Raw genomic sequence first — 25,290 nt, forward strand, 5'->3', positions numbered from 1 at the left:
GCAAGCCCATTCACTTTTTTATGCTGATAAGAGAATTACAATGGTTTTTCATGTGACAAAAATGTGCAATTAAATTGCAATTAATCGCGAGTTAACTATGACGGTCGCGACATTAATCGCGATTAAATATTTTAATCGCTTGACAGCACTAATAATAATACATCATATCGAAACGTTGTTTGCCATGCTCATCTCTCTGATTGCCTGCGACGTTGAGGTTTGCACCATTTATCAAGCTGCTTTGCTCCTCAAGCTAGCGTATTGCTAGCGCAAAATGGACAGGTTTTTGAAGAAGAGACCGAAGGAACAAACCAACAGCCCTGCTGTGGAGGACACTGCTGCGAAAAAAAACTAAGAAGTCCTGGCCGACTAAAATCCGAAAATATGAGGCAGCATACATTAAGTATGGCTTTACAGCCATACAGAAAAATGGCCATGATTGCCCGAAATGCGTCCTCTATCTGGAGACCCTGTCAAACGAGTGCTTAAAACCTTCGAAACTTCAGCGTCACTTGGTACAAAAACATCCGACAGACGCCGAAAAAACAGTAGATTTCTTCAGACGCAAAGAAGAGCATTTGGTCAGGCAATCTGCTGCATTCACCCAGCAAGCTACTGTCCCCGAGCGGCCCTGAAGGCATCATTTTTAGCCTCGTACCACATTGCTCGTGCTAAAAAACCTCACTCAATTGGAGAAGATTTGATTTTACCAGCCACCAAAGACATTGTCCGAGAATTGCTTGGTGAGGATGCTGCCAAAAAAAAATAAATCGATGCTGTCCCGCTCTCTGATAACACCGTGAGCCGACGGATTGGTGACATGGCTCAAGACGTATCTGCTCAGCTGTTGGAGCAGGTGAGAGCCAGCGAATACTTCGCACTTCAGCTGGATGAGAGCACAGATTTATCCAATGAGGCCCAACTGCTTGTGTACATCAGATTTATTTCACAGGAAAGATTTGTGGAGGAAATACTATTTTGTAAAGCACTTGAAAGAAGAACTACTGGGAAAGACATTTTTCAAGTTTTGGACGATTACATCGAGTCTAACGGATTGGACCGGACCCGTTGTGTGGGGGTGTGTTCGGACGGAGCCGCGGCAATGACCGGGAAGATCAGTGGAGTGACCGCGCTCATTAAGCAGAAGGCCCCGCGTGTAGCGGCCACACACTGCACGCTCCATCGCGAGGCACTGGTCGCAAAAAGGATGGATAACGAGTTGAATCAGGTACTGCAGGAGGTTATACAGTTTATTGTTCAGTGCGAAAATATTTGTGTTGAAAACATGTTAGTTAATAATATTCTTATGCTAAACAAATGTAACAATTATTGAATATTGAATGAAAGTAAGAGAAAACATTCTAAAAGTTGAGGTTTCTTTACATATTGTGTAGCATTGTCTGTGGGTTTGCAAAGGGGGTCCCCGGCCAGAAGCTAATGCTGTTTGGGGGGCCTCGGCATGGAAAAGTTTGGGAACCCCTGTTTTAAGCGACACAGATTCAGAACTACAATTCAACCATTCCTGAACTACCTCAGATTTCCAGTTCATGGTTACTCATCCTAACTTACCCAAGTGTGTGTGTGTGTGTGTGTGTGTGTGTGTGTGTGTGTGTGTGTGTGTGGTTGCACTGAAGGGTTCACTACTGCACTTTCTTGTGCAACGTGCATGAAAAGCTGACTTTGACATGATCCGAATCTGTTGAAATCTGTTGCTCGGCTTTGGGTCTGAACTCACGTGGTTCTCCGATACGCAGGATCTCACACAGCATGAGCGTTAGCTGGATGCTGCTGCGGGCAAACGGGCACTCGTGTTTATCCTCACGGCTACTGTTCTCCAAAACAAACTAGAGCAGAGACAGAAACTTTCAGTGTGTAAACACAGTAAATAACTTTGGTGAACAAATTCTCTTTCATGCGCCTGGTAGTGAAATCGTACGTAACATTTAGATAATTACAGCAGCTATTGTTTATTATACCACATTGATCAAAAGGTGTTGGTTTATATTAACGATGCAAGATTCGCATTAGTGTGTAAACAATTTCATACACTAATTTACATCATCACACAACATTTACTCATTAGTCCACTGTATAAACACACAACATTAGAGTGAAGTGCATTCCACATTTCCACACACAACATCTGGACTCCATCAAACTTACGGACGATAATCATAAAACAAAAGTTTATTTTCCACAAATGCTGGGAGTAAGAAGGTTATTATTATGTGACGTTTGTTTTGGGAATAAAGAAACACGCCTGCTCTGGAACAGAAAGTAAAACGGTGCAGGTCCTGGAACTACGATTCCATTACAGGCACTGAGCAGACGCTCGGATCCACAGCGACGTACAGCAAGACCCTGACGTACCCACAGCAGCGGGCAGCCTGGGGAGCCATTCCTGCTGGTCCAGGGAATCAAACCAGCAACCTTTTGGTCCCAAAGCTGCTTCTCTAACCTTTAGGCCATGGCTTCCCCCATTAGAAGTTGATAATTCAAGTTTAGATGTGGAAACACGCTGCAAGTCACTGACAGACATCCCTGTGGTTGAAATGTCGTGTAATGCTGTGAACATCTCACCCTGCTGTAGGCGTCTGGGTAACGCGAGGCAAAGTAGGTCATTGTGTCCAAAGCGAGAAGCCCGGGAGGAGTACGGCTCAGGTCCTGACCTGGATTACTGTTGTTCTGGAGGGGACACACACACACACACACACACACACACACACACAATTCCTGGATCATCTATACGCAAACAGAAAGAAATGTTTCTATGACCAGGTCCTTCTTCTATATATTTAGCCCTCACATGTGGACTGTCAGTAACTAACACACACACACACACTCACTGAGAAACCCAGCTTCTTGAACTCTTTAGCACACAGAGAGCGGCGACGCTCGTTACTGAGACTGCCATCGCTCTCCGTCTCGAATACGGTCTGCCGCAAACTGTGTAGAGCATCCCGCTGTTCCTGAGAGGGGGGGACACAAATTTATTAATTTATTTATATAAACAGGATAGATACAGAGAGAGAGAGATACAGTTAGATAGACCGAGCGATAGATACAGATAGATAGACAGATGGATAAAGAAAGATAGAGAAACTGTTAGTGTGTTTGTATTCACAAAGGGTTATGGTCAAAGCAGGTGAATAAAGTAAAACATTTATTTTGTACACTTAGTCATATTTAACATTTAACTGCATAAAGAGTTTATATTTTTGTACTGTATTTAATATTTATGTATACATTTCCTGTCACGACATTCATTGATGGTGCAATTATTTTGACATGATCCTGTTTTTTGTGTTACGTCCTGTTATATAGACCCCTTCGCAGTAAACGTCATTCATACCGTACGTAAGCGGATATTGCGCACGCAGCCTGGACCCAAAAAAGACTCAGAAATGCCTAGTTGTTGTGTTGTCGGGTGTCAGAATCGTAGCAGTGATGGGGTTAAAATGTTCAGAATTCCAGCAGGATCTCACCCATTCCAAAAAAATCGCCGACGTCTATGACTACAAGCCATCAAACGTGTAGACTGGGATGAAAGCAGTATCAAAAATGCAGCGCCCACTTCATCACAGGTAAGATCAGGCTATTTATTAAATCTCTCTTTTTTTTATTATTTCTAGTCTTCGTTTATTGATGTAGCAAAATACTTTGGTAACGTTTGTCTGATTAGCTGGTCATAGTTACACAATGTAATGAATATTGTTAGCATGTTAACTTAGCTTTGCATGCAGTTTTGTTTGTCGGAGAGGTCTCGCTTGACTCCAGCAGTCCAGATTTTGTGCCGTCGTTATTTGTGTATGCCGAAAATCACAATTTTAAAGCGAGGATGGAAAGGTAAAATTGTGTGCCCTCGCTCTAAATGCCAACTTGCGCTGACTGCTCTAACCTAGCTCCCGCCCCGTTCAGTTTCATTTCTGCTCTCTGCCTCTCGCTTTTTACGCAGCTCTGATTTCTCTTAGCTGCACTCTTTACACTATCATTCCTTTCATGCCATTACCTCCTGCAAATTGCTGTTTAGTGTTGGTATTTGCTGTTGTAGCTAAAGCCACATTGCCATCACATCACTGGCATCATTTGATTAAAACAAAATGAATATGAATGTCCCATTGTTAATCAAGTTGTACATGCCCACACATAACATAATCATATGCGTCTAAAGACTTGTAGGCACGAAGTGTTTCGTGGGTGTACACTGAAGTCTTGTCAATAAGGTACGAGTATATATCTGGCCATTGTATACCAGGGAACTTACTAACATCGTCCGTCCACTCTTTAATTAAATGCGGATCCGATAGGCGATGTCCACTTGTTAGAGTTAACTTATTTATGTAGCATTCTCGATCTTGTAACGACAATTGTTTGGCATAATCTGGCAGCTCATAATGCCGGTCTATGGGCAGTGCCATTGTTTCTGAGTCCAGGCTGCGCGCGCATCCTGGCAACGGTCGGTTTGTTTACAAACATGCGAAGGGGTCTATATGTCACTTCCGGTTTTGTAAGAAAAGTTTGTATTCTATAAGTGAGTTAGCCCACACGAGCTTACGAAGCGTTACGATTGTCACCTTTCTAAGTATCCAGACTAAAGTTGGAAGGTTTTAAGTTAAGACAACTGTAACATTATAACATTAAGACGGGCGACCTCAGCCAAGTCAGCGAACCCTTCCTGCGTCAACAAGCGGGAAAAATGGTATGTGTTATGTCTTTGTGGAATTATGATTTTGTTTATATCTTAAAGGACCAGTCCACCGTACTTCCATAATGAAATATACTCTTCTCTGAATTGAGACGAGCTGCTCCGTACCTCTCCGAGCTTTGCGCGACCTCCCAGTCAGTCAGACGCAGTCAGACGCGCTGTCACTCCTGTTAGCAATGTAGCTAGGCTCAGCATGGCCAATGGTATTTTTTGGGGCTGTAGTTAGATGCGACCAAACTCTTCCGCGTTTTTCCTGTTTACATAGGTTTTAGGGCTGCAACGATATGCGTATCGAAATCGAAATCGCGATACACAGAGCCACGATCCGTATCGCAATACAAGAAGGCAGAATCGCGGTACACCCTTTCAAACTTCTCCTCAGCCCAAAAACAGAGGCGCTTCCAAACTTCAATTTATGAATACTTTACTTTTTATTTAAATTACATTTTAAACTTACTTTTATTTTTTTATATCTATTAGTAAGTCGTTTTTTCGCCGACCTGCGACAATCTTCTGCGAGTCACGCAACGTCCACACTCGCCACTGGCAGAGCATTCATTTCTTTTAAGCGGTCGCCATTCTGGTTGCGACGCGGGGAGCGAATCTGTAAACAAGCAGCTCATTGGCTGGCTAGGTGTGCCACAAGCCAATCACAATCACTTGACCGGAAAGGCATGCAGTGTTGCCAGATTGGGCAGGTTTAGGTGCTTTTTGGCTGGTTTTGAACATATTTTGGGGTGGAAAACGTTAGCAATATCTGGCAACACTGAAGGCATGTCTGCTTGGGCGGAAGCCTTCTGCGGCAGTTACATTTTGACACGCGAGCAATGTTTCACCATAAAAATTCCGTAATTTCCATCTGTTTTCCGCAATCACAGTAAATCATTGGCCCTATGAGAGTGAGACAGTGAGAGAGCCACCCCCCCAAAAAAAAATCTTAACGGATTTACACGATTTGGAAAAATGACTTTTTCAGAACCGAAAAAAACAGAGCTTCCGGCTCAACAGTATTATTTTGAGAAATAAAACAGTCTTTGGATATACATTTGTTCATTTTTGCATACATATTACTCATTCTCTGCAGTGGTCTGAATTATTTGTTATTAAATAGTTAATGTAAGTAAGTAAATGTTAATAAGTCAAATTTACTACTTTAAAAGAACATTTTTAAAAAAATCGTGGGCGTATCGAATCGTGGGTCAAAAATCGCGATACGAATCGAATCGTGAGTTGGGTGTATCGTTACAGCCCTAAGAGGTTTATATGACCAGTGATATGAAACAAGTTCAGTTACACAAATTGAAACGTGGCGATTTTCTATGCTATGGAAAGTGCGCACTATAATGACAGGCGTACTAACACCTTCTGCGCGCTTCGGCAGCGCATTGATATCTGAGCTCCGTATCAATGCGCTGCTGAAGCGCGCAGAAGGTGTTAGTACGCCTGTCATTATAGTGCGCACTTTCCATAGCATAGAAAATCGCTACGTTTCAATTTGTGTAACTGAACTTGTTTCATATCACTGCTCATATAAACCTATGTAAACAGGAAAAACGCGGAAGAGTTTGGTCGCATCTAACTACAGCCCCAAAAAATACCATTGGCCATACTGAGCCTAGCTACATTGCTAACAGGAGTGACAGCGCGTCTGACTGACTGGGAGGTCGCGCAAAGCTCGGAGAGGTACGGAGCAGCTCGTCTCAATTCAGATAAGAGCATATTTCATTATGGAAGTACGGTGGACTGTTCCTTTAAGATTTGTGTGTGAGAGAGTATATGATTTAGCCTATTGTTTTCTTTATGTGTTTCTTTAGTTCTACGGTGTTTACGGTGTCTACACGACGGTGTTGGTGTGCTTGTGTTTGTGCGTAATAGACATCAGTAAAACGGAACCTTGACTTTGCCTGTTGATGGCATAGTTAGAGATAGACGGATAGAGAGAGACCGAGAGACAGTTAGATAGATGGAGAGGTAGACAGATAAACAGTTAGCGCAGGGGTGGGCAATTATTTTTTCCATGGGGCCACATGAGAAACAGAAAATTTTGTGGAGGGCCGGACCAAAAGGCTGAACTAAATTCTGCATAATATTAATTGTATTTCTTTATATAAAGCAGTAAATAACACTGTTTTTACAAGCTGCTAAGACTGGTAAGAAGAGTATGGGGGAAAAAACGAGGTTGCCTTATAAAAAATGTAATTTATTCAATCAAATTTCCCAAAACAATGGTTAACAAAATGTGAACGTTTGTACCTTTTTTTTTCAGGTCACATTCACCCCGAAACACAATAAAGACATCACAATATTCTCTTTCTACTCCAAATATCAAGCAAGATACATCATATTATAATAATGACGCCCACATTTGTAGTCTAATCACCTCATTTGGTGTTTTTCATTTGGTAATCCCGACTCAAATTGTAGTCTTTGAACACGGCGATCTGCTCTCCGCAAACTAAACACACGGCTTCATCTCTGACTTCAGTAAATAAATACTTAGCAGTCCGTGTTTTGTTGAAAGCCCTGCATTCGGCATCTACCTTTCTTCTTTTTGCGGACATTTTGGGGGCTAAAGTCTTCTTGTGACCTGCTCGCAACAACTTCGATTCGGTGTAGGTATCAGATCTACAGATCGGCTCGGGCTCCGGCGCCTGCTGGTGACGTCACACGATGTGATTGGCTGGACCGTTTGAAGGATGACGTACAAGTTTGTGGTTGGTCTGGACAAATTCCGGAAGTAGTTATCGCGGGATTAGGTTTCGTGGGATTTCATGTCATGCTCATGTCGCGCGCGTTGCGTTTTTGTTGAACACAACTTCAAAATAAAAGCAATGCACATTCAGTCCATGCACGAGGTAAAATTAGAAAATACGTTTATTTTGTAATTTCTAATTAACCTTATGCAGGCCGGTCAGAATGAACCAAAGGGCCGGATGCGGCCCGCGGGCCGTAAAATGCCCAGGTCTGAGTTAGACAGACAGACAGAGTGATTGAGAGACCGATAGATAGATAGATAGATAGATAGATAGATAGATAGATAGATAGATAGATAGATAGATAGATAGATAGATAGATAGATGAGAGAAAGACAGAGCAATAGACAGACCGATAGAGAGAGTAGTTCTCTCCATCAGCACCACCACATGATCGATCCCGTGGATATGAGATGTGTGGACTCGGGTCCGGTTCTGGACAGACAGGAAGCTCACCTGATTAAAGGAGTCCAGAGCAGTCCTCATCCGCGTCTCCAGGTGGTTCAGACACACCGACTGCAGCACGTACAGGTAGTGAGCCATTTCATCTCCAATCAGACCCGAGCTGTGGATTATGTTCTGAAAGAAAAAAGAAATTATACTGAAATGATAAACAATAATGAGTCTGAGCAGGTGCTGCACAATAACGACCAAATTGAGAATCAGGATTATTATTTTATTTAATATTGACTTCACGACAATTTATCACAATTATTCAGGAATAAAACAGTTCTGTTGCACATTTTCATTTTAAATCAACAGAAAACACCCCGTCTCTCTCTTTCCACGTCCCAAGTTCGTATTCCTTTAAATGAATTACAAATTTATAGATCTTTTAATCGGATTGACCTCTCAGCATATTAAGGAACATTTTAAGCTTTTATATAAAGCCGTTCCCTAACCAGCCGCTCTATTTTACTCCAGCATGGACACTGGACACTCCTTCCAAAAATGCTCAGTAAACATATCCTTTTTTTTTTTTAATCAGCTTATTTGCCTATACAAGTCCCTGTGAATGAGGTGTTGCTATAGAAACGATAACATCTCAAAAGGCGTATGCTAATATAAACCTGTACTACTATCAGAGCTGCTGTTATAGAAAAATAATCACCTTCTGACCAATGAGCATCTAGAATTCAATAGCATTAATTAATTAATGTAGATGGTTTTCTAGCCATTCTCACCTTGTAAATATACTGGCGAAGATTCTTCTTCTCCAGGAAAGCAAACAGATCCTGAAATAAATAATAATTAACATATGAAATTTAAACTCTACAATATACTTGACTGTACCACATACATAGCCTAGTAAACTAGACCCACCCGCCTAGCGGACAAAAATATTTTTGCCTAGCGAGTGGGTCTAGCCTCGCACCATATAAACAAAAACACCCCGGGCATCAAATCGTGCCCGCCAATCACAACACAAGGTTTTTGTTTGGATTCTTTGGGCGGGCTTTTGCAGGAGTGACGACAAAGCTGCGCGACGCTGGAGAAAGCGCAGCAGGAAAGATGGCTACGGCTAGTGAACAGCGCGCGTTTGACTCCGCTTTGGAATCAGTTTTAGAAGAATTAGACTTGGAGTTTTTGTTGAAACATGAGCAGGAAGAGGCTCTCCGCTCATTCCTTTTCAAGAAGGACGTTTTCGCTGTTTTGCCGACCGGCTATGGCAAAAGTCTGATCTACCAGCTGGCTCCGCTCGTAGCCAAAAGGATGGGGCTAGTTTGTGCAGTACGAAGAATTAATAAACAGCTTTGAAACATTACTTTTTGATTGTTTCTTATTTTCCCGTTATTTTAAATTTAAGGGAAATTATTTCACCAAACACAACTAAATAAAAACTCCCAAAAACAGTTTAAGCAAACCCTTGAAAAACACTTGAAAAAAAAAAAAGTGTATGTTAAGTATGTGGTACAGACTCCAAACTTGTGGTCATTATCTCCAAACTTCTTAATATCTAGAATCTGTTTATTAATTAATACGCATTTTGAAAAATTATTTATTTCAAGGTCTCCCCCACTGCTTTCTGTCGCTCTGACTACGTCACAGTCACTGTTGCGCTGATTGGTCACAGTGTTGGCCTATAGACCCTTTTCAGTCACGTGACCTTTGTAAACTCGACCACCATTTTGGACATGTAGCGGACTTCGGCTCGAATTGGTTTGAATGCGAGGAAGGCGACAAACGGAGAACATACAAGAAAAAGGAGCGAGATGCAGAAAACACCTTCGCTATCCAGCGACGTAGGGCATTTACAGGGCGAGCAGAGGGAGAAATAACAACAGTAACGACACATTAGCAACGCCGTACAGAAATAACGGTTTATGGCACAGACCCTTTCGGTTCTCGCTCATCTAGCTGCTACAATGACTGCTTAGACTGCAACAATAATACCGAACACACATTTAAGTATCCGTCGTAAAGACGTGAAACTCGTCGAGTGACGAGTGTGTTCATTGATAAGCTAACACAATCTAAAAGTAGACATACCATCACACTGCCCTGGCGCTGTGTACAGTTTACCTTCTATGGTTTGTGCGCTCACTATTTGCCATTACTTTCTCCAACCGTTGTTACAGATTACAGGGAACGGCCTGGATTTAAGAAACAAATACCTGTTCCTCTTATTTTGAACACTTATTCGTAGGCAGTGCTTAATTTGTAAAGTGGGAGGTCCCGGAGCGCAGAGGATGAGCGGCTCCGGTGCGGAAAAAAAGAGGGGGGAGGGGGGCGCGGCGCTGTGCTTCTGGGCATGTTTTGTAATAACACTGCAAATTAAGTTCATCTGCAGATATTTTGTGGATGTCGTTTCATGAGAGAAATCACCAACAAGACAGATATCAAAATCAGACATTAACACTAAATAAACTTGCATTTTTTATTTAATTATTATTATTTTTTTTTTTGTTACATAGTCAAAAGAGGTGTCGGATCACTGGATCCAGTGTAAATAGCTGCCGGAGCCAACGCCCGAGGTTCCGGAGCGCGCTCCGGCTTGCTCCCCCTCAAATTAAGCGCTGTTTGTAGGACACTGCCTCTGATCTGTCCTACAGTCTACCAACAGCAAAGGAACACAACGCTAGCTAATAGCTACTACAGAAGAACAGAGGTTACAATGGGTTATTTTAGCCTATTTGGTTACACACTCGCCGCCACAGAATGTTAACAGCAATGTAATGCCTTTTCTGGCTAATTTTATTCGTCTTACCTCCAACAAAGTGGTCACTACACAAGCGTTGGTATGCCGCTATCCATCTTTTCCGTCGGTCAGCATCTACCGGGATCCGATAAAATAACAACCCTTGCCTTGTTTGTTGATGGTTACTACATCCAGGTGCACAACAATATAGTGGCATGATGGAAGTCTTGCTGAAAATAAACACTTTCTTTGCTGTTGTTCCTCAATGCTGGCTGTGGTAAACTACTGGTAGTACACGTCCAAAATGGCGGCCGCGTTTGTCGTGACGTCACGTGAAAAGGGTCCATATGCACAGAGACAGTTTGAAAGACAGCGGGTTGTCCCTACCCACCCCCGTCGGAAATGTCTACGGATCGAGGCCAGACTAAATATTCACATTTAGTCTGGCTTGCCAGGCTACCACATACAGACAAACCGCAATGAAAATATCTGAAATTGCTACGCCATACTGATAAGAATCAAAGTAAGGACATTTTATTTATTTATTTCCCCCCCCACACACACAGTACAGTAAGTTTTCCTTTCCCCGTAACTAACCCCGCCCCATTTGGAAAGTGACATATCCATTCGGAAATGCAACGTAACAGGGCCGAACAGCTCTGCTCAGGCTCATGGAGGCAGACCTCATCACCAAAACCTGAAGTAGAGAAACTAACCTGATTGGACAGTTTTTGCATCATCAGAAGATGCCAACTCCATCACTAGCCTGGAACCGAGGGAGTAAAACTGGCTGTGCTGTCTGGATGGGCGGGGCATGCACCTGTGAGCTCATGTATGTGGAAGAGGGTAGATAGTACTTTCCTCACAATGTATTACACTGCCACGTGATGCAGCAGGAGCATCAGTTTGAGAAGATGCAGAGGCTGGCTTCACGTGTCTTGGAGAAAATGTACGTTTGCTCCGCCCTCTATGGTTTGGCTCATCATTGCACTACTCATTTTATGCTATCCACATTCGCTGGATATGAGCAATCATGCGCTCCGATTGGCTACTCTACTAGTAGGCTATCAGCTCGTATACCGTGAGTAGAGAAGGAAAAAAAAAAAAAACAGCGAAGTGCGTTGCTGAGCCAACGGAGAATGAAATTAAAAACTACTCGAAAACAAACCCCGCCCCCCCCCAAAAAAAATTTGCTCCTCTCATTTCGCCGTTTTTTTACATTCTAAGCTGAAATGATTGTCAGACGTTTTGTATAAAGTTTTATTTATCGAATTTGCAAAAAATAAAAATGCTCTGTTTCTCAAAATCCAGTGAATGTGGATAGAATAAAAAACAGTTATTCCACTCGCTCAATCTCGTCATACCTGGATTACAGACGACTCCGTGCTACGCGCCACGTCGGCTCTCAGCTCACGTACGACTCGATTTCGTGGAATTACTTAAATATAGTTGTACAATTTTTATTCTTCCATCATTTCACCCTTAAAGTGCATATCCTGGACCAATTTTGCGTTTTTGTTTTTTTTTATATGAAAGTATGTCCCTTTACACACTCATCCAGAAGGGTAATTTTGCACAAGGCCATCTGTCTACAGCAGAAAAAAATAAAATAACAAAACACGTCTGGAAAAATCCCAATGGAGTCTGGAGCCGGATTGATCCAGATTCGTGAGGTCACATGTGGATCCGCCAGCAGGCTGAGAGAGCTTGCATGGGTTCAGTGCCCAGTCTGTGTACACCAAGTTTAGCAGCGAGCGATTTTGCATTGAAATATGGAATTGTCGCCTGAGCTTCTAAACCCATGGATTCATGCATCAATGCTCATCTATCTATTGTTACATAAATCATCTCATCTCATCTCATTATCTCTAGCCGCTTTATCCTTCTACAGGGTCACAGGCAAGCTGGAGCCTATCCCAGCTGACTACGGGCGAAAGGCGGGGTACACCCTGGACAAGTCGCCAGGTCATCACAGGGCTGACACATAGACACAGACAACCATTCACACTCACATTCACACCTACGCTCAATTTAGAGTCACCAGTTAACCTAACCTGCATGTCTTTGGACTGTGGGGGAAACCGGAGCACCCGGAGGAAACCCACACGGACATGGGGAGAACATGCAAACTCCACACAGAAAGGCCCTCGCCGGCCCCGGGGCTCGAACCCAGGACCTTCTTGCTGTGAGGCGACAGCGCTAACCACTACACCACCGTGCCGCCCTACATAAATCATATTTTTTCTAATTACTATTATGTATTTATATATTTTTTCATTTAGAAGAGTACTGGCTACTGTAGGAGAAAGATTTCATAAGCTACACATGTGGAATCGGCTAAGCAGGGTTGTGTATACATTTAATGTGTTTGACAGGTCCCAAGATCTCAAGCCCCGACACGCCGTATATGCCTTGATACATGCCAAGCAAGTGTATCATCGCCCAGCGCTTTCGTGTTGTTTACTTTTGTGTACGTCAATAAATTACATTATCCGTGTACCACACAAACACAGGAACTCCTAATTTAGAGTATAGTCTCTCTTATTTCTTACCCTGGCAACAGTCAACTCGTGAATTACCCATTTTCTTGGTCTTTTTCTCAGCTCTGCTTCCGGGTGCCTCGCACAAAGCGCTCCCATTTCTCTCTCATTGTCCGGTCTTTTGGGAAACGATGAGTACTAATCCCATCATGATTGGTGTTGCTACACCCTCCTACGATACATCTGTTAACCATTTTAATAATTACGCGATAACGTTGAAGAAATTTGCAGAAAACCACCAGGTCGTTTTCTCATAAACAAACCAGCGCTGACGCAGGATTCAGAAGGAGGCGTCCCGCACGCGACGTCACGAAAATCAACGTTTGCCGGGAAATCCAACTGCCAAGTTTTTTCAGAGGCGGACCAATTCGCCTCAAACGGCTTGATTTCAACTGAATTTTTCTGGTATTGCGCAAGGTAAAAAAATTGCACAAAATGTGACAGATATTTGACCAAAGTTTAATATAAAACAGGAGAATTACACTGATCTCGCTCCTGAATTTACCCGTGATATGCACTTTAATATTACCTGAACTGCTGCTATTTCTTTCACCGACACCGCACTGCCTGCAGGAGGCAGCAAACCTCAGATTCTTTTCGTGAATTGTTTTCCCCTTTTCTGATATTATTCATATCAACGTTATGCTGAATAATAAAAGACTAATACAGTGAGAATTAGATTTGAGGAGTCAATTCAATCCTTGGTTAAAAAGTGATGCACAGAAACCGTGGTGGCAGCGTCATAGTCATCTTACTACAGGAAGAGATGTAGGAAGTGTTGCTTTCTGTGAAGGAAGTAACAGTCAAGTGAACGACTGCACTCACCTGTCTGTCTGCCTCTCCAGCTGTCTGCAGCAGGGCCATCAGGAGAGCCATGGCTTTGGTCTGAAGCTGCTGGTTGGACCTGAGAGAGAGAAAGAGACTATAATACAAGAAAATCCAAAGCTCTGCAGAGTACATATACAGTCCTGCACTGCTTTAGTCTCAGATTTCCTGTTTGGGGTTCAAGCACTTATTCAAGGCTGAACTTAAGTTAGCAAATCACATGGGTTTGATTCCTGTTTACTGCTCACAGGGATCCTACAGCTTTTATGAAATTACACTTCCAAACATTCTTCGGACACTTTCAGGATGGATAATCAGAATTCCTTTTCACCAATATAGCATTAAAAAAATATATATTAGTGCTGTCAAAAATGTCGCGTTATTAACGCGTTAACTTGACTCAATTTTAACAGCGATAATTTTTTTATCACGAGATTAACGCTCTGTGACATGATGTAGGTTTTCATAAGCTTTTGAAACTGCCAGGAACTTGGAACAGAACAGAGACTTTGCTAGACTGCAATGTCACGCCCCGCACAGCCAGAGTCCTCTGCCCTCCCCCCAAAGAACCAGCGCAGGCAGCTCGCGCTGCCGTGCCTCGGGACGAAGAGCCACGGTGCTCGGCTTCAGTTTTGTTTTCCCATCGGCGGCTCCAGCCTGACTTTGCAGTGGCTGTGACAAGACGTGTTATACGGAGCCGTAGTAACTCGTCCCCTCACTTTTAATTACCCGAGCGCACGCCTTAACGCAAAGCGTGCGCACGAGTTATAACTCGTGCGTGCGCATTAATATCTCGTGCACACGCCTTATAAGTCGTTCCCACGCTTTATTTTTTTATTCACCATGTCCCCTCTACGGCTCCGTAGTGTTATGCTCTGCAATAAAAAAAAACATTGGTACAAAGCAAGCCCATTCACTTTTTTTATGCTGATAAGAGAATTACAATGGTTTTTCATGTGACAAAAATGTGCGATTAAATTGCGATTAATTGCGAATTAACTATGACAGTCGCGACATTAATCGCGATTAAATATTTTAATCGCTTGACAGCACAATATATATATTTATTTATTTCAGCTCAATATACAGTTCTGTGCAAAAGTCTTAGTCACATGTAAAGAAATGCTGTCAACCAAAAATGGCTTAAAAAAAAAAAAAAACACCACTATAATCAGTAAGCCATAATAAATTAATTCAATATTTGGTGCAAGACGACCCTTTATACACACACACACACACACACACACACTGTTTGAAATACCCGTCTGCAGTCTGCATTTTGCAGAATGATTTTCAAGATTGCAGAAGAAAAATTAAACAACCTGCAATTTTGCAGAATGAAAAAAAGAAAAAAAAAATCAGGCTCGGGATTCAATGGTTCTCAATTTAGCAAACTAGCGGCGCTGTAAATAAACTGAAACCTGCGCCACGCGAGCCTGACGGCGTTTTCCAGGTCAAAGTTGAGCAAAATTTACGTAATACCGACGAAAGGCGACGACAACCAAATAAGGGCAGTTGCCATTTTCCGATGTAAGATTTCGTCACTTTTAATTCCCGCCGGGAGGACCTGACAACTACCTCGGCAGTGTTCGGCAGTTTCCGCCATGCATCTCCCAGAATTCAATGCGGCACAACAAACATGGCTTCCAAGAAGAGGATTGTTTCTTCGGGGCAAGAGTCCGACAAAACGCCAAGAAAACAAGGACGATTTTGTCGTATCTCTGCAAAACCGGCAGCCAGCGTGACTCCAACAACAACAGCGACAGATCGCGCGTCCACGAGGGGGACAAAGGTTCAGTTCTGCAGCTCTCAGTTCTGCCATGATTAGTTTGTAGCCAGTTCTCTGTTGTTAGTTTAGAGCAGTGAAGCCCCTGCAGTCGTTCTCAGTTCAGTTCATGACCTTGCACTTTAGAAGCCAGGCAAACACCATGAACCCAAACGTCTTTCCATTTGCCAGTTGGGTTTTATTCCTTAATGGCATCAATTCTTTGATCTGTGGTTGGTTGAAGAGAGCAACTGGACTTGCTTGAAGATTCTTGAAAACGTTTCGCCTCTCATCCTACAGGCTTCCTCAGTTCTGTCTGACTAAAAGGAGTATCCAGTATTTATCCTCTCATGGATCATCATAGAGTCCGAATCCGAATGCTGATGGCTGCATTGTAGGTGGCCGATAAAAGATGTCATAGACACCCACCTCTGTTCAGTGATGGTCGTTCCAGGTTGACAAAAATGAACAATCCTCTTGTCCAGTTGTCCTCTTCAACCAACCACAGATTACTATGTACCTGGATGACTGAGTTTCTTCACAGATATGTTCTACGCACTTTGGGATGAGATCCCTTCGACTGGTGCGGGAGTATGAGAGGACTTCCAGAAAACTGGCAGACGTTTTAGCCAGAGAGGATCGTTCATTTTTGTCAACCTGGAACAGCCATCACTGAACAGAGGTGGGGGTCTAAGACATCTTTTATCAGCCACCTACAATGCAGCCATCAGCATTCGGATTCGGATTCTATGATGATCCATGAGAGGATAAATACCTGATGCTCCCTATTAGTCAGACAGAACTGAGGAAGCCTTTCGGATGAGAGGCGAAACATCTTCAAGAATCTTCAAGCAAGTCCAGTTGCTCTCTTCAACCAACCACAGATTACTATGGACCTGGATGACTGAGATTCGTCACAGATACATCAATTCTTTGCATCATCGTAAGATGGAACAGAGTGTAGAACTGAAACCTTGCTTTCAATTTAAAACTACAGGTTGCAGATGCAAACACTGAATGAAGTACATTCTGGGTAACAATCTAACGTTCAAGCTGGAAACTTAATCTTGACAAAATGTAACATGAAAATGAATGTTTTGTTTCTTGAAGAACAGTTGTGTTCTATTCTTTATTGTGGTGATACCTTTATTAGTATGTTGTGTGGAAGGATAATGTGTGGGTGTGATAACTAGTACATTTATGAATTAGTTGGTATACTTCAAGCTGTAGTAGCGCGTACTGTCAGGGCGAGGGGGATGAAAGACCTGTGGAGGGATCATGGAATGATAATTTTGCTGCAGAGAAGGATCTGTGAAGACTGAAATTAAAAATAGAGTGAGAGAATAAAGAATTACAGTATTACAGTATTACAGAATTATCAGATTATTGTGTGAGTTCCGCCGCCGCCACAAAAACCACATCGCCAGGTCTCGCCTCATCTCCATGCTTTACTTGCAAACTTGAAGAGTGCGCTTTTTTTTTTGTTTACGTATTACGTAGATGTGCTTATTACGTGTCAATTTGCGCATGCGGGACACTTCTGGGTCATTTTCCGTTCATATTGGAGATCGCATACAAGTCTCATATAATTGGTAATGTGAACGGCCTAACAAAAAAATCGGATTTCACAACAAATCGGATATGGGTCGTTTCAGGTTGCAGTCTGAACTAGGGTTGGGCGGTATCCAAATTTTGATACCTTTAAACTGTCTCTGTGTTTTCCCGGGGTATACGGTATTACCAAGAAAAAAATATTTTGTTTCGGCCTACTGTGTAACGTGCGCCTATGCCTCAAATGTACTATTTAAAAGCAGCATAGCGAATTGTGTGCATTGATGAATGGATTAAGAGATATTTCAAAGCATCACGCAACTCTTCCTTCATCTTGAAAATAGCATTCAACTGTCGTTTACACATGTCTGCGTTGAAACGCCATTTGCAGCACTATTTCACCTGCTCCATCAAAAAAAGTACACGATGAGCAGGATCATACCCTTTCAAGCATGGGAAATAAAAAAAAGAAAAAGAATCAACCAACACCCAAGTCCGTTTAGACTGCGCGATAAACCATATTCTTCAGCGCAAATGAGGCGAACCTAATTCAAATGCGTGATAGCTGCACAAGGCAAAATCATACGGGCCCACGTCATGCCATGGCGGGGAAATTAATAATCAAATGGCCTTACCTTGCTTAAAACGTTGTCTTGATCACATAACTCCTTACAATTATTCCACTTAAATCCATACGGTTTAACACACCCAACAAAGATAGCAAGCGCATTGCTAATTCCCACCAGAAACCTAACAGTTTACGCTACGATGTTTTCTTCCGTTTCTTCAGTAGATGACATTTCAAATGTTTATTACCCACATCCCAAATGTCATACGTTATATTATTTTACCTTGTTGTTACTCATGTAACCTACTCAAAACACAACTCATTGGAGAGATCTCGTGGAAGTGGAGTACCCCAGGCTATGGTGTGCCTTAGGGGACATATTAGATTTTTCATTTGGTTTGAAACCAAAATACTGCCACACTGCCGATGTTGTATTTTTTTTTTTGCCACTAACTCGTTATCTTGACTTGCCATCTTTCAACCGCGGTCTCAGTCTCTTTTTTTTTTTAGATAGGACAGTAGAGACAGGAAATGAGCGGGGGAGAGAGAGACGGGATCGGGAAATAACCTCGGGTCGGAATCGAACCCGGGTCCCCGGATTTATGGTACGGTGCCTTAGCCATCTGAGCCATGACACCCCCGATCTCAGTCTCTTGCGAAGCTTTCTGTCAGACTCCAAATGTCACGCAGGGTTGCCATGGTAACGACATAAACAACCCTGCACGCGATGAGAACTTCTTTAGGAAATTGATAGAATTAGTGAAAATACGATCACACAGTTATTCGGGATGATCTTCAATTTATTATTTTATATTATGACCTCATGTACTCCATATTTATTTAGATATTATTATTTTTTTTTTTAAATGACGGTAATGAGACCGATACCGTTGGTGCTTTTGGATACCTCGGGATACCTTCTTACCGTAATACCGCCCAACCCTAGTCTGAACGTAGTGTTTGTCACGCTCACGTCTTCATTTTGCACCAGTAGCCTTCATTATGTTTTCTTTTTTTAATCTGAAGAAAGTGCTCTCTTATGGAATATGCTGCTCAGATACAAACTTTTTTCTGTAACAATTTTATTCTGGAAAGAAAAAAAAAGTTTGGAATTCTAAATGTTTTGATTCGATAATGTAGAAATCATAAAATAGAAATCTATAACAAAGTTTGTTAGACTTTTGCACAGTGCACCATACAGCTTCGGTTAGGTTAATATGGGACGGTCTTGGGCTGAGGTGCCCTCGAGCGAGGCACCAAACTCCCAACTGCTCCCCGGGCGCTGTTAGCATGGCTGCCTGCCCACTGCTGTGTGTGTGTGTGTGTGTGTGTGTGTGTGTGTGTGTGTGTGCTCACTGCTTCAGATGGGTTAAATGCAGAGAGGAATTTCACAAGCATGTGAGGAATAAAGTTATTGTTCTTCTTCTTCAAAAAAAAATAAAGCAATGACAACACTATGCTCACTGTCCGTTTCTAATCTACATTATAATATTGTACGTCTTTGTACACGGTCATGAATTATACAAGTTTTCTTCTTGCAAAATTGCATTATGCATCAGCGCTGACCGATAACGTCATTTTTACAGGTCATTTAAAGCAGGGCTTTGAACCAGAATTTTTTTCCTATTGGTTCGTTCCAAACAGAAACGGAATTTTAACGTTTCCGGTTTTGGGTTCCACCATTAAATAGACGTTCCCGAACCGGTTAGAACAAAAAAATTTCGTTCCCGGAACGGTTAATTACGTTCCCTGTCAGCTGTTTAACAAATGGCTATAAAATTATGTCTCTGTCTCATCCAGCTTAAGCCAAATGTAGGCTAATTCTATTACAACCTTCATTAAATAAGACAAGAAATAATTCAAAACAATTATTATTTCAAATGTTGGCGATTTGGATTCTCAGTATGTCTTCCCATCTACACAAACAGAAAAAGTGCCAAAAATGAAAGAGAATTCGTTTAGTGTGTTACCAAAGGCTAGTCAGGCCCTATAGAGGGCTACCGCATGACGTCACCGCGCCGCGAGATTTTGTTAGGCGCCATATTGGAAGACCAAGTACACATCTATGCAAATACATACATACATAAAACAAACTACACCTGAAATGTAGCCAGGGCCGGTTCTGCCCTAATTTGGACCCGGGTGCAACATCGCGCAACCCCCCCCAAAAAAAAAAAAACACACCAGTCTAAATCAGGACAACCATCACATAACTATAACTATAAACATTTTATATCAACTATTTTAACTAAATGGGCTATAATAAATAAGCCTGCAGGCAGCCACGGCGGGCCGCCTCAGAAAACTAACCATTTGTCCTACCTTAAAACTCGTTTTGCATTTTCTGCCTCCTTTTTTGTATTTTCAACCCTCCGTTTATTTTCTTTCCTTTTCTGAAAACCCGATTTGTGTCCAGACATTTTGTTCTGCTACCAACGAACTAACTCGTCAGGTCTCGTCTCTCGAGCCCGCGATGATTCCTGTGGGAAGGGCAACAACTGATACATTTTTACAAACAGCCAATAAACAGCCAATAGGGAGGTTGCAACGTTCAGGCTCTTCTTTGCTCAGAGACACTCAGTAATGCACTTACTTATCACGTGGAGACGTGATAGTAGTCCACCCTCCCGCTCTCTCCATTCAGTCAGCGAACGTCACACAGGAAGTGAACCCCAGCGGGTCATAGAAACTTGCGCAGGAGAAGAATGACTTTTTTATTTGTAGGCTACGGAAACTTTGAGGAACGAAATAAAAACCGGTATTAACCAGTTACCATTATTTTTAATAAGCGTTTCTGTTCCGGAACATAAAAAATAATGAAGTTTCTCGTTTCGTTTCTGTTCCATGTGAAATAGAAAAAGTTCCCGGTTTTCGTTTTCGTTCCTTGAACCGGTTCAAAGCCCTGATTTAAAGTGACCTGTAATAATGTAATGTTAACTCACATGTCATCATTTAATACATGATCAGGCTCATCCTGAAGCTGGATGTAAATTTTGAAGGACAATGAATCATCTGCAGTACTGCAGCTCTGTCTTTTGGAGCAGTTTGCACTTCTCGGCTCAGTGTTGTTCTCTGTGTGTGTTGGGAAGGTACATACACCTGCAGATGGGAGATGAGCCTCTCCAGTGTGATCTCCAATCGGATCTGATGGAACAGGCTGCTGCTGCTCAGAACCATGCTCTCCAGGATGTCCAGGGACACCTGCTGGATGGAGGTGTCCATTGCCTTGGCGTTCACGAACCCGGCGATCTGTGCACACACGGACACGCACACAAGTTTACACAAAGTTTAGTGACCCGTTCAGACCGGAAGTGTGATGCGATGTGATGTGATGTGATGTGATGCACACCTTTTTGATGAAGACAGTGGAGAGGTTCTCCCAGGAGACGATCCCATGGTCCATCAGCTCCATGAAGGCTGTGAGTGTGTGTGTCATAATCAGAGGTGCCCTGCACACACACGTTAAAAGAACATCACTGATTATACTGATCCTCCCTGCAGCTTTAACAGGTACACAAGATTACCTTGAAAAGACGATAAAATGTTTTTCTGTATTAAGTGGTCAATTACTTGCGCAACAGTTCCATAAAGAGATGATATTTATCAGCAACAACTTACACAGGGACTCGTCCATCGAGACTTACATATAATAAATGGATTTATTATTTTACAGAAGAAACACTGAATTGATGAAGCTTTGTGTAAGGAAGTTTTTATTTTGCATTCATGGAAGGAGTCTCCAGTGTCAGAGCTCTGAAAAGCGCTAACTTTATGTTTTTTCACACGGGAAGGACTCGATGCTTTATGATGATTTCACTGTAACATGAGAACCTGCTTTTTTTTTGTCTTAACAAGAGAGAGAAGAGGAGAGGCTGGTGAAGGAACAGTAGTTCATGCCTGGTATAACTAAATGATGGCTTGATTTGAGGATGTTACATCAAGTAATTTAATTAATTATACATGGATATAATTTATAGTGAGCTGTACCTTTAACTACTTTTGGACATATATTTCTTGAAAAACAGAAACAGAAATTTCCTTCCCAGTTCTTTATTTTAATTTGCTCTATTCAGCTCTGTTTTTCATTAATTTTGCCAAATTAGAGAGAGAGAGAGAGAGAGAGAGAGAGAGAGAGAGAGAGATTTGCTTTATTGATCCCAAGCTGAGAAATCGTTTTGTTGCAGCAGCAAGTTATCAGACATGCGAAAAGTAAATAAAAGACAAAGACTAAAGTTACAGGAGACCCAGGGTTCTAAACAGGACGATACAGTCGAGAGGTCAGAGTTCACTCAGTCAGACAGAGGGGAGTTCTGAGAGTATGGAGTGCGTTTGGAAGAGTTTCATGGAAAGAATACACACTCGTTGGCGTCCTCCACAATGTGGACGAGCAGCGAGTGTCCGTCTCGGCTGATGAACTCCTGAGCAAAGGTGACGTCTGTGGAGATGACGGCCAGCTGCTTCAGGGACTCGCAGCGAACATCTGAGTCGACGCTCTGGATGCCTTTAAAAAGATCGTCTGCGCAGCGGCCCTGCAACACACACACACACACACACACACACACACACACACACACACAGTTATAGAAGTCCAAAGACTCGAGACCACAAAGACAACACCAGTTATACGGAGGAAGTCACTGACCGGAGCCTTGGTCAGCCGAAGAATGCTGCCGTTCTTAATGTCCAAGCGATTCTACAACACAAACCACAAAGCACCGAATCAGACAGCAGGCACAAACCACAGCTCTGAGGAGACTCCGCAACTGAGCTACTGGACCACAAGACACACTGTGATACAGTTACCATGAGAGAGAGAGAGAGAGAGAGAGAGAGAGAGAGAGAGAGAGAGAGTTTAATGGGAATGTTTTAGGATTGGATTAAATGTAAGAATTTCTCAAATTAAAAAAAAAAGTGTTCTGAAGTTCATGGAGAAAGAAAGAAAGAAAGAAAGAAAGAAAGAAAGAAAGAAAGAAAGAAAGAAAGAAAGAAAGAAAGAAAGAAAGAAAGAAAGAAAGAAAGAAAGAAAGAAAGAAAGAAAGAAAGAAAGAAAGAAAGAAAGAAAGAAAGAAAGAAAGAAAGAAAGAAAGAAAAGATGACTGGATAGAAGAGGGAAAGAAAGATGACTGGATAGAAGAGGGAAAGAATAAATGGAGGAAAAGAAAAAGAAAAAAGATGACTGGATATAAAGAAATACATTCATTTATTTTCTTCTTCTATCCAGTCATCTTTCTTTCTTTGCCTCCCTCCATTTATTATTTCTCTCTTCTATCCAATCATCTCTTTCTTTCTCCCTCTATGAAAGAAAGAAAGAAAGAAAGAAAGAAAGAAAGATAGATGACTGGATAGAAGAGGGAAAGAATAAATGGAGGAAAAGAAAAAGAAAAAAGATGACTGGATATAAAGAAAGAATACATTCATTTATTTTCTTCTTCTATCCAGTCATCTTTCTTTCTTTGCCTCCCTCCATTTATTTCTCTCTTCTTCTATCCAATCATCTCTTTCTTTCTCCCTCAAAGAAAGAAAGAAAGAAAGAAAGAAAGAAAGAAAGAAAGAAAGAAAGAAAGAAAAAGAAATGGAGGAAAAGGAAGAAGAACAAAAAGTGAGGAGTGTCAGAGCTGTGTACCTGCATTGGACATCTGACACGAGCCTCTCCTCTTTATTACAGACTTATGGAAGGCTAACGAATACACGTTATAAACCCTTTCCAAAAAAAAAAAAACACCCCAACCCAACTGCAGAAAAGAAAAATTAATTAATTAATTAATTAATTAATTAATTAATTAATTAATTAATAATTGGCCTTGGGAAATTGAAATTAAATTGTTCTGAAAACACATGCACACAGATGTAGGTGCACTAAATATCATAAATATGCAGCAAAATATATACCTGCTATAATAATTTCACTTTTCAATTATGACAATATTCATATATTTAAAAGTAACACGTGTCCTAAAAGTAATATTCGGGTTTACGAATAGTTAATTTCCATTCCACACTGATCTGAAGTTACTGTCTGTGAGTGTACACTGTGATCTGGGATTCGACCTAAATGTGTGCGAGAGTGGTTTAAATGACGAATCATTTCAGCATGAAGATGTGTTAGACAGCGGATTGTTGCGCAAATCCTGGGTCATCAGAGAAAGCAGCAACAAGCTAAACATCAATCAGCAAAGCAAAACACTAAATGTTTGCGTCGTTGATTTATTCTTTTTTTTTCTGAAGTATTTTCCCCTTCTGTGGTGATGTGATATGAAAATGTAGTGTAGGTGTACTGATAAAACATAACACTCCGCTAATACATACTGGCCATCAGTTCGGGAAGTCAGGAACACACGTAGCACTGAAAGAGGAAGGACGGACTTACCGACTCTGTGATGTAGGTATGAGCTCCGTCCGCATACTGAAGGGCGTAGTTCTCTGGGCCAGGGAGATTCCATCTATATATAAAAAAATAAAAACACGCCTGATTTAATTACATTGACCAACTTTACACTGAACACTGTAGACTCACACAATATGCACATACACACTCTTACCTGTCACACACTTCCTTTATCACTGCAGTAAGGGGCTTTTTCTACAATATAAACAAAGAAATCATCAAATTAAAAGATGTTTTATTTATATATTATAACCTCTGGGGCGGCACGGTGGTGTAGTGGTTAGCGCCGTCGCCTCACAGCAAGAAGGTCCTGGGTTCGAGCCCCGTGGCCGGCGAGGGCCTTTCTGTGCGGAGTTTGCATGTTCTCCCCATGTCCGCGTGGGTTTCCTCCGGGTGCTCCGGTTTCCCCCACAGTCCAAAGACATGCAGGTTAGGTTAACTGGTGACTCTAAATTGAGCGTAGGTGTGAATGTGAGTGTGAATGGTTGTCTGTGTCTATCACTACGTTCAGACTGCAACCTGAAACGACCCATATCCAATTTGTTGTGAAATCCGATTTTTTTGTTAGACCGTTCACATTACCAATTATATGAGACTTGTATGCGATCTCCACTATGAACGGAAAACGACCCAAAAGTGTCCCGCATGCGCAAATTGACACGTAATAAGCACATCTATGTAATACGTAAACAAAAAAAAAAGCGCACTCTTCATGTTTAATGATTTCTTTTTTTGTTTGTTTGTTTAATTATCTGGTTAAAGTGTGAGGTCTCGCGTGTGTTTTTGTTTCCGAACTGAAATGAAAACGTGTAGCCTGGTAACGAGGGTTGACTCCTAACGCTACGTTCACACTGCAAGGCTTAATGCTCAATTCCGATTTTTTTGTGAAATCCGATTTTTTTGTGAGGTCGTTCACATTAACAAATATATGCGACTTGTATGTGATCCTCAGTATGAACGAAAAGCGACCTAAAAGTGTTCCGCATGCGCATTGCAGGATACGACGACGTCACACGCAGTGAGCATGGCCAGTGTTTACGGAAGTAAAACCGCCCGGTT

At 41.9% G+C, this 25,290-nt stretch overlaps 1 protein-coding gene across 1 annotated transcript in view; it reads right to left on the bottom strand.

Moving 5' to 3' along the window:
* elmo3 (engulfment and cell motility 3) overlaps positions 1–25,290 on the bottom strand; it is a 95,131-nt gene that overhangs the window by 34,475 nt on the left and 35,366 nt on the right. The window contains exons 3-14 of the mRNA XM_060928441.1: positions 24,386–24,426; positions 24,214–24,286; positions 22,489–22,539; positions 22,206–22,375; positions 21,196–21,295; positions 20,944–21,095; positions 13,963–14,041; positions 8,643–8,693; positions 7,915–8,037; positions 2,847–2,969; positions 2,581–2,685; positions 1,736–1,844 (exon numbers count right to left, since the gene is read on the bottom strand). Coding sequence (XP_060784424.1) covers positions 1,736–1,844; positions 2,581–2,685; positions 2,847–2,969; positions 7,915–8,037; positions 8,643–8,693; positions 13,963–14,041; positions 20,944–21,095; positions 21,196–21,295; positions 22,206–22,375; positions 22,489–22,539; positions 24,214–24,286; positions 24,386–24,426 — 1,177 coding nt within the window. The remainder of the gene's footprint in view (positions 1–1,735; positions 1,845–2,580; positions 2,686–2,846; positions 2,970–7,914; positions 8,038–8,642; positions 8,694–13,962; positions 14,042–20,943; positions 21,096–21,195; positions 21,296–22,205; positions 22,376–22,488; positions 22,540–24,213; positions 24,287–24,385; positions 24,427–25,290) is intronic.

Source organism: Neoarius graeffei, chromosome 8, assembly GCF_027579695.1.
Source record: "Neoarius graeffei isolate fNeoGra1 chromosome 8, fNeoGra1.pri, whole genome shotgun sequence".
NCBI classification, from domain to species: domain Eukaryota; kingdom Metazoa; phylum Chordata; class Actinopteri; order Siluriformes; family Ariidae; genus Neoarius; species Neoarius graeffei.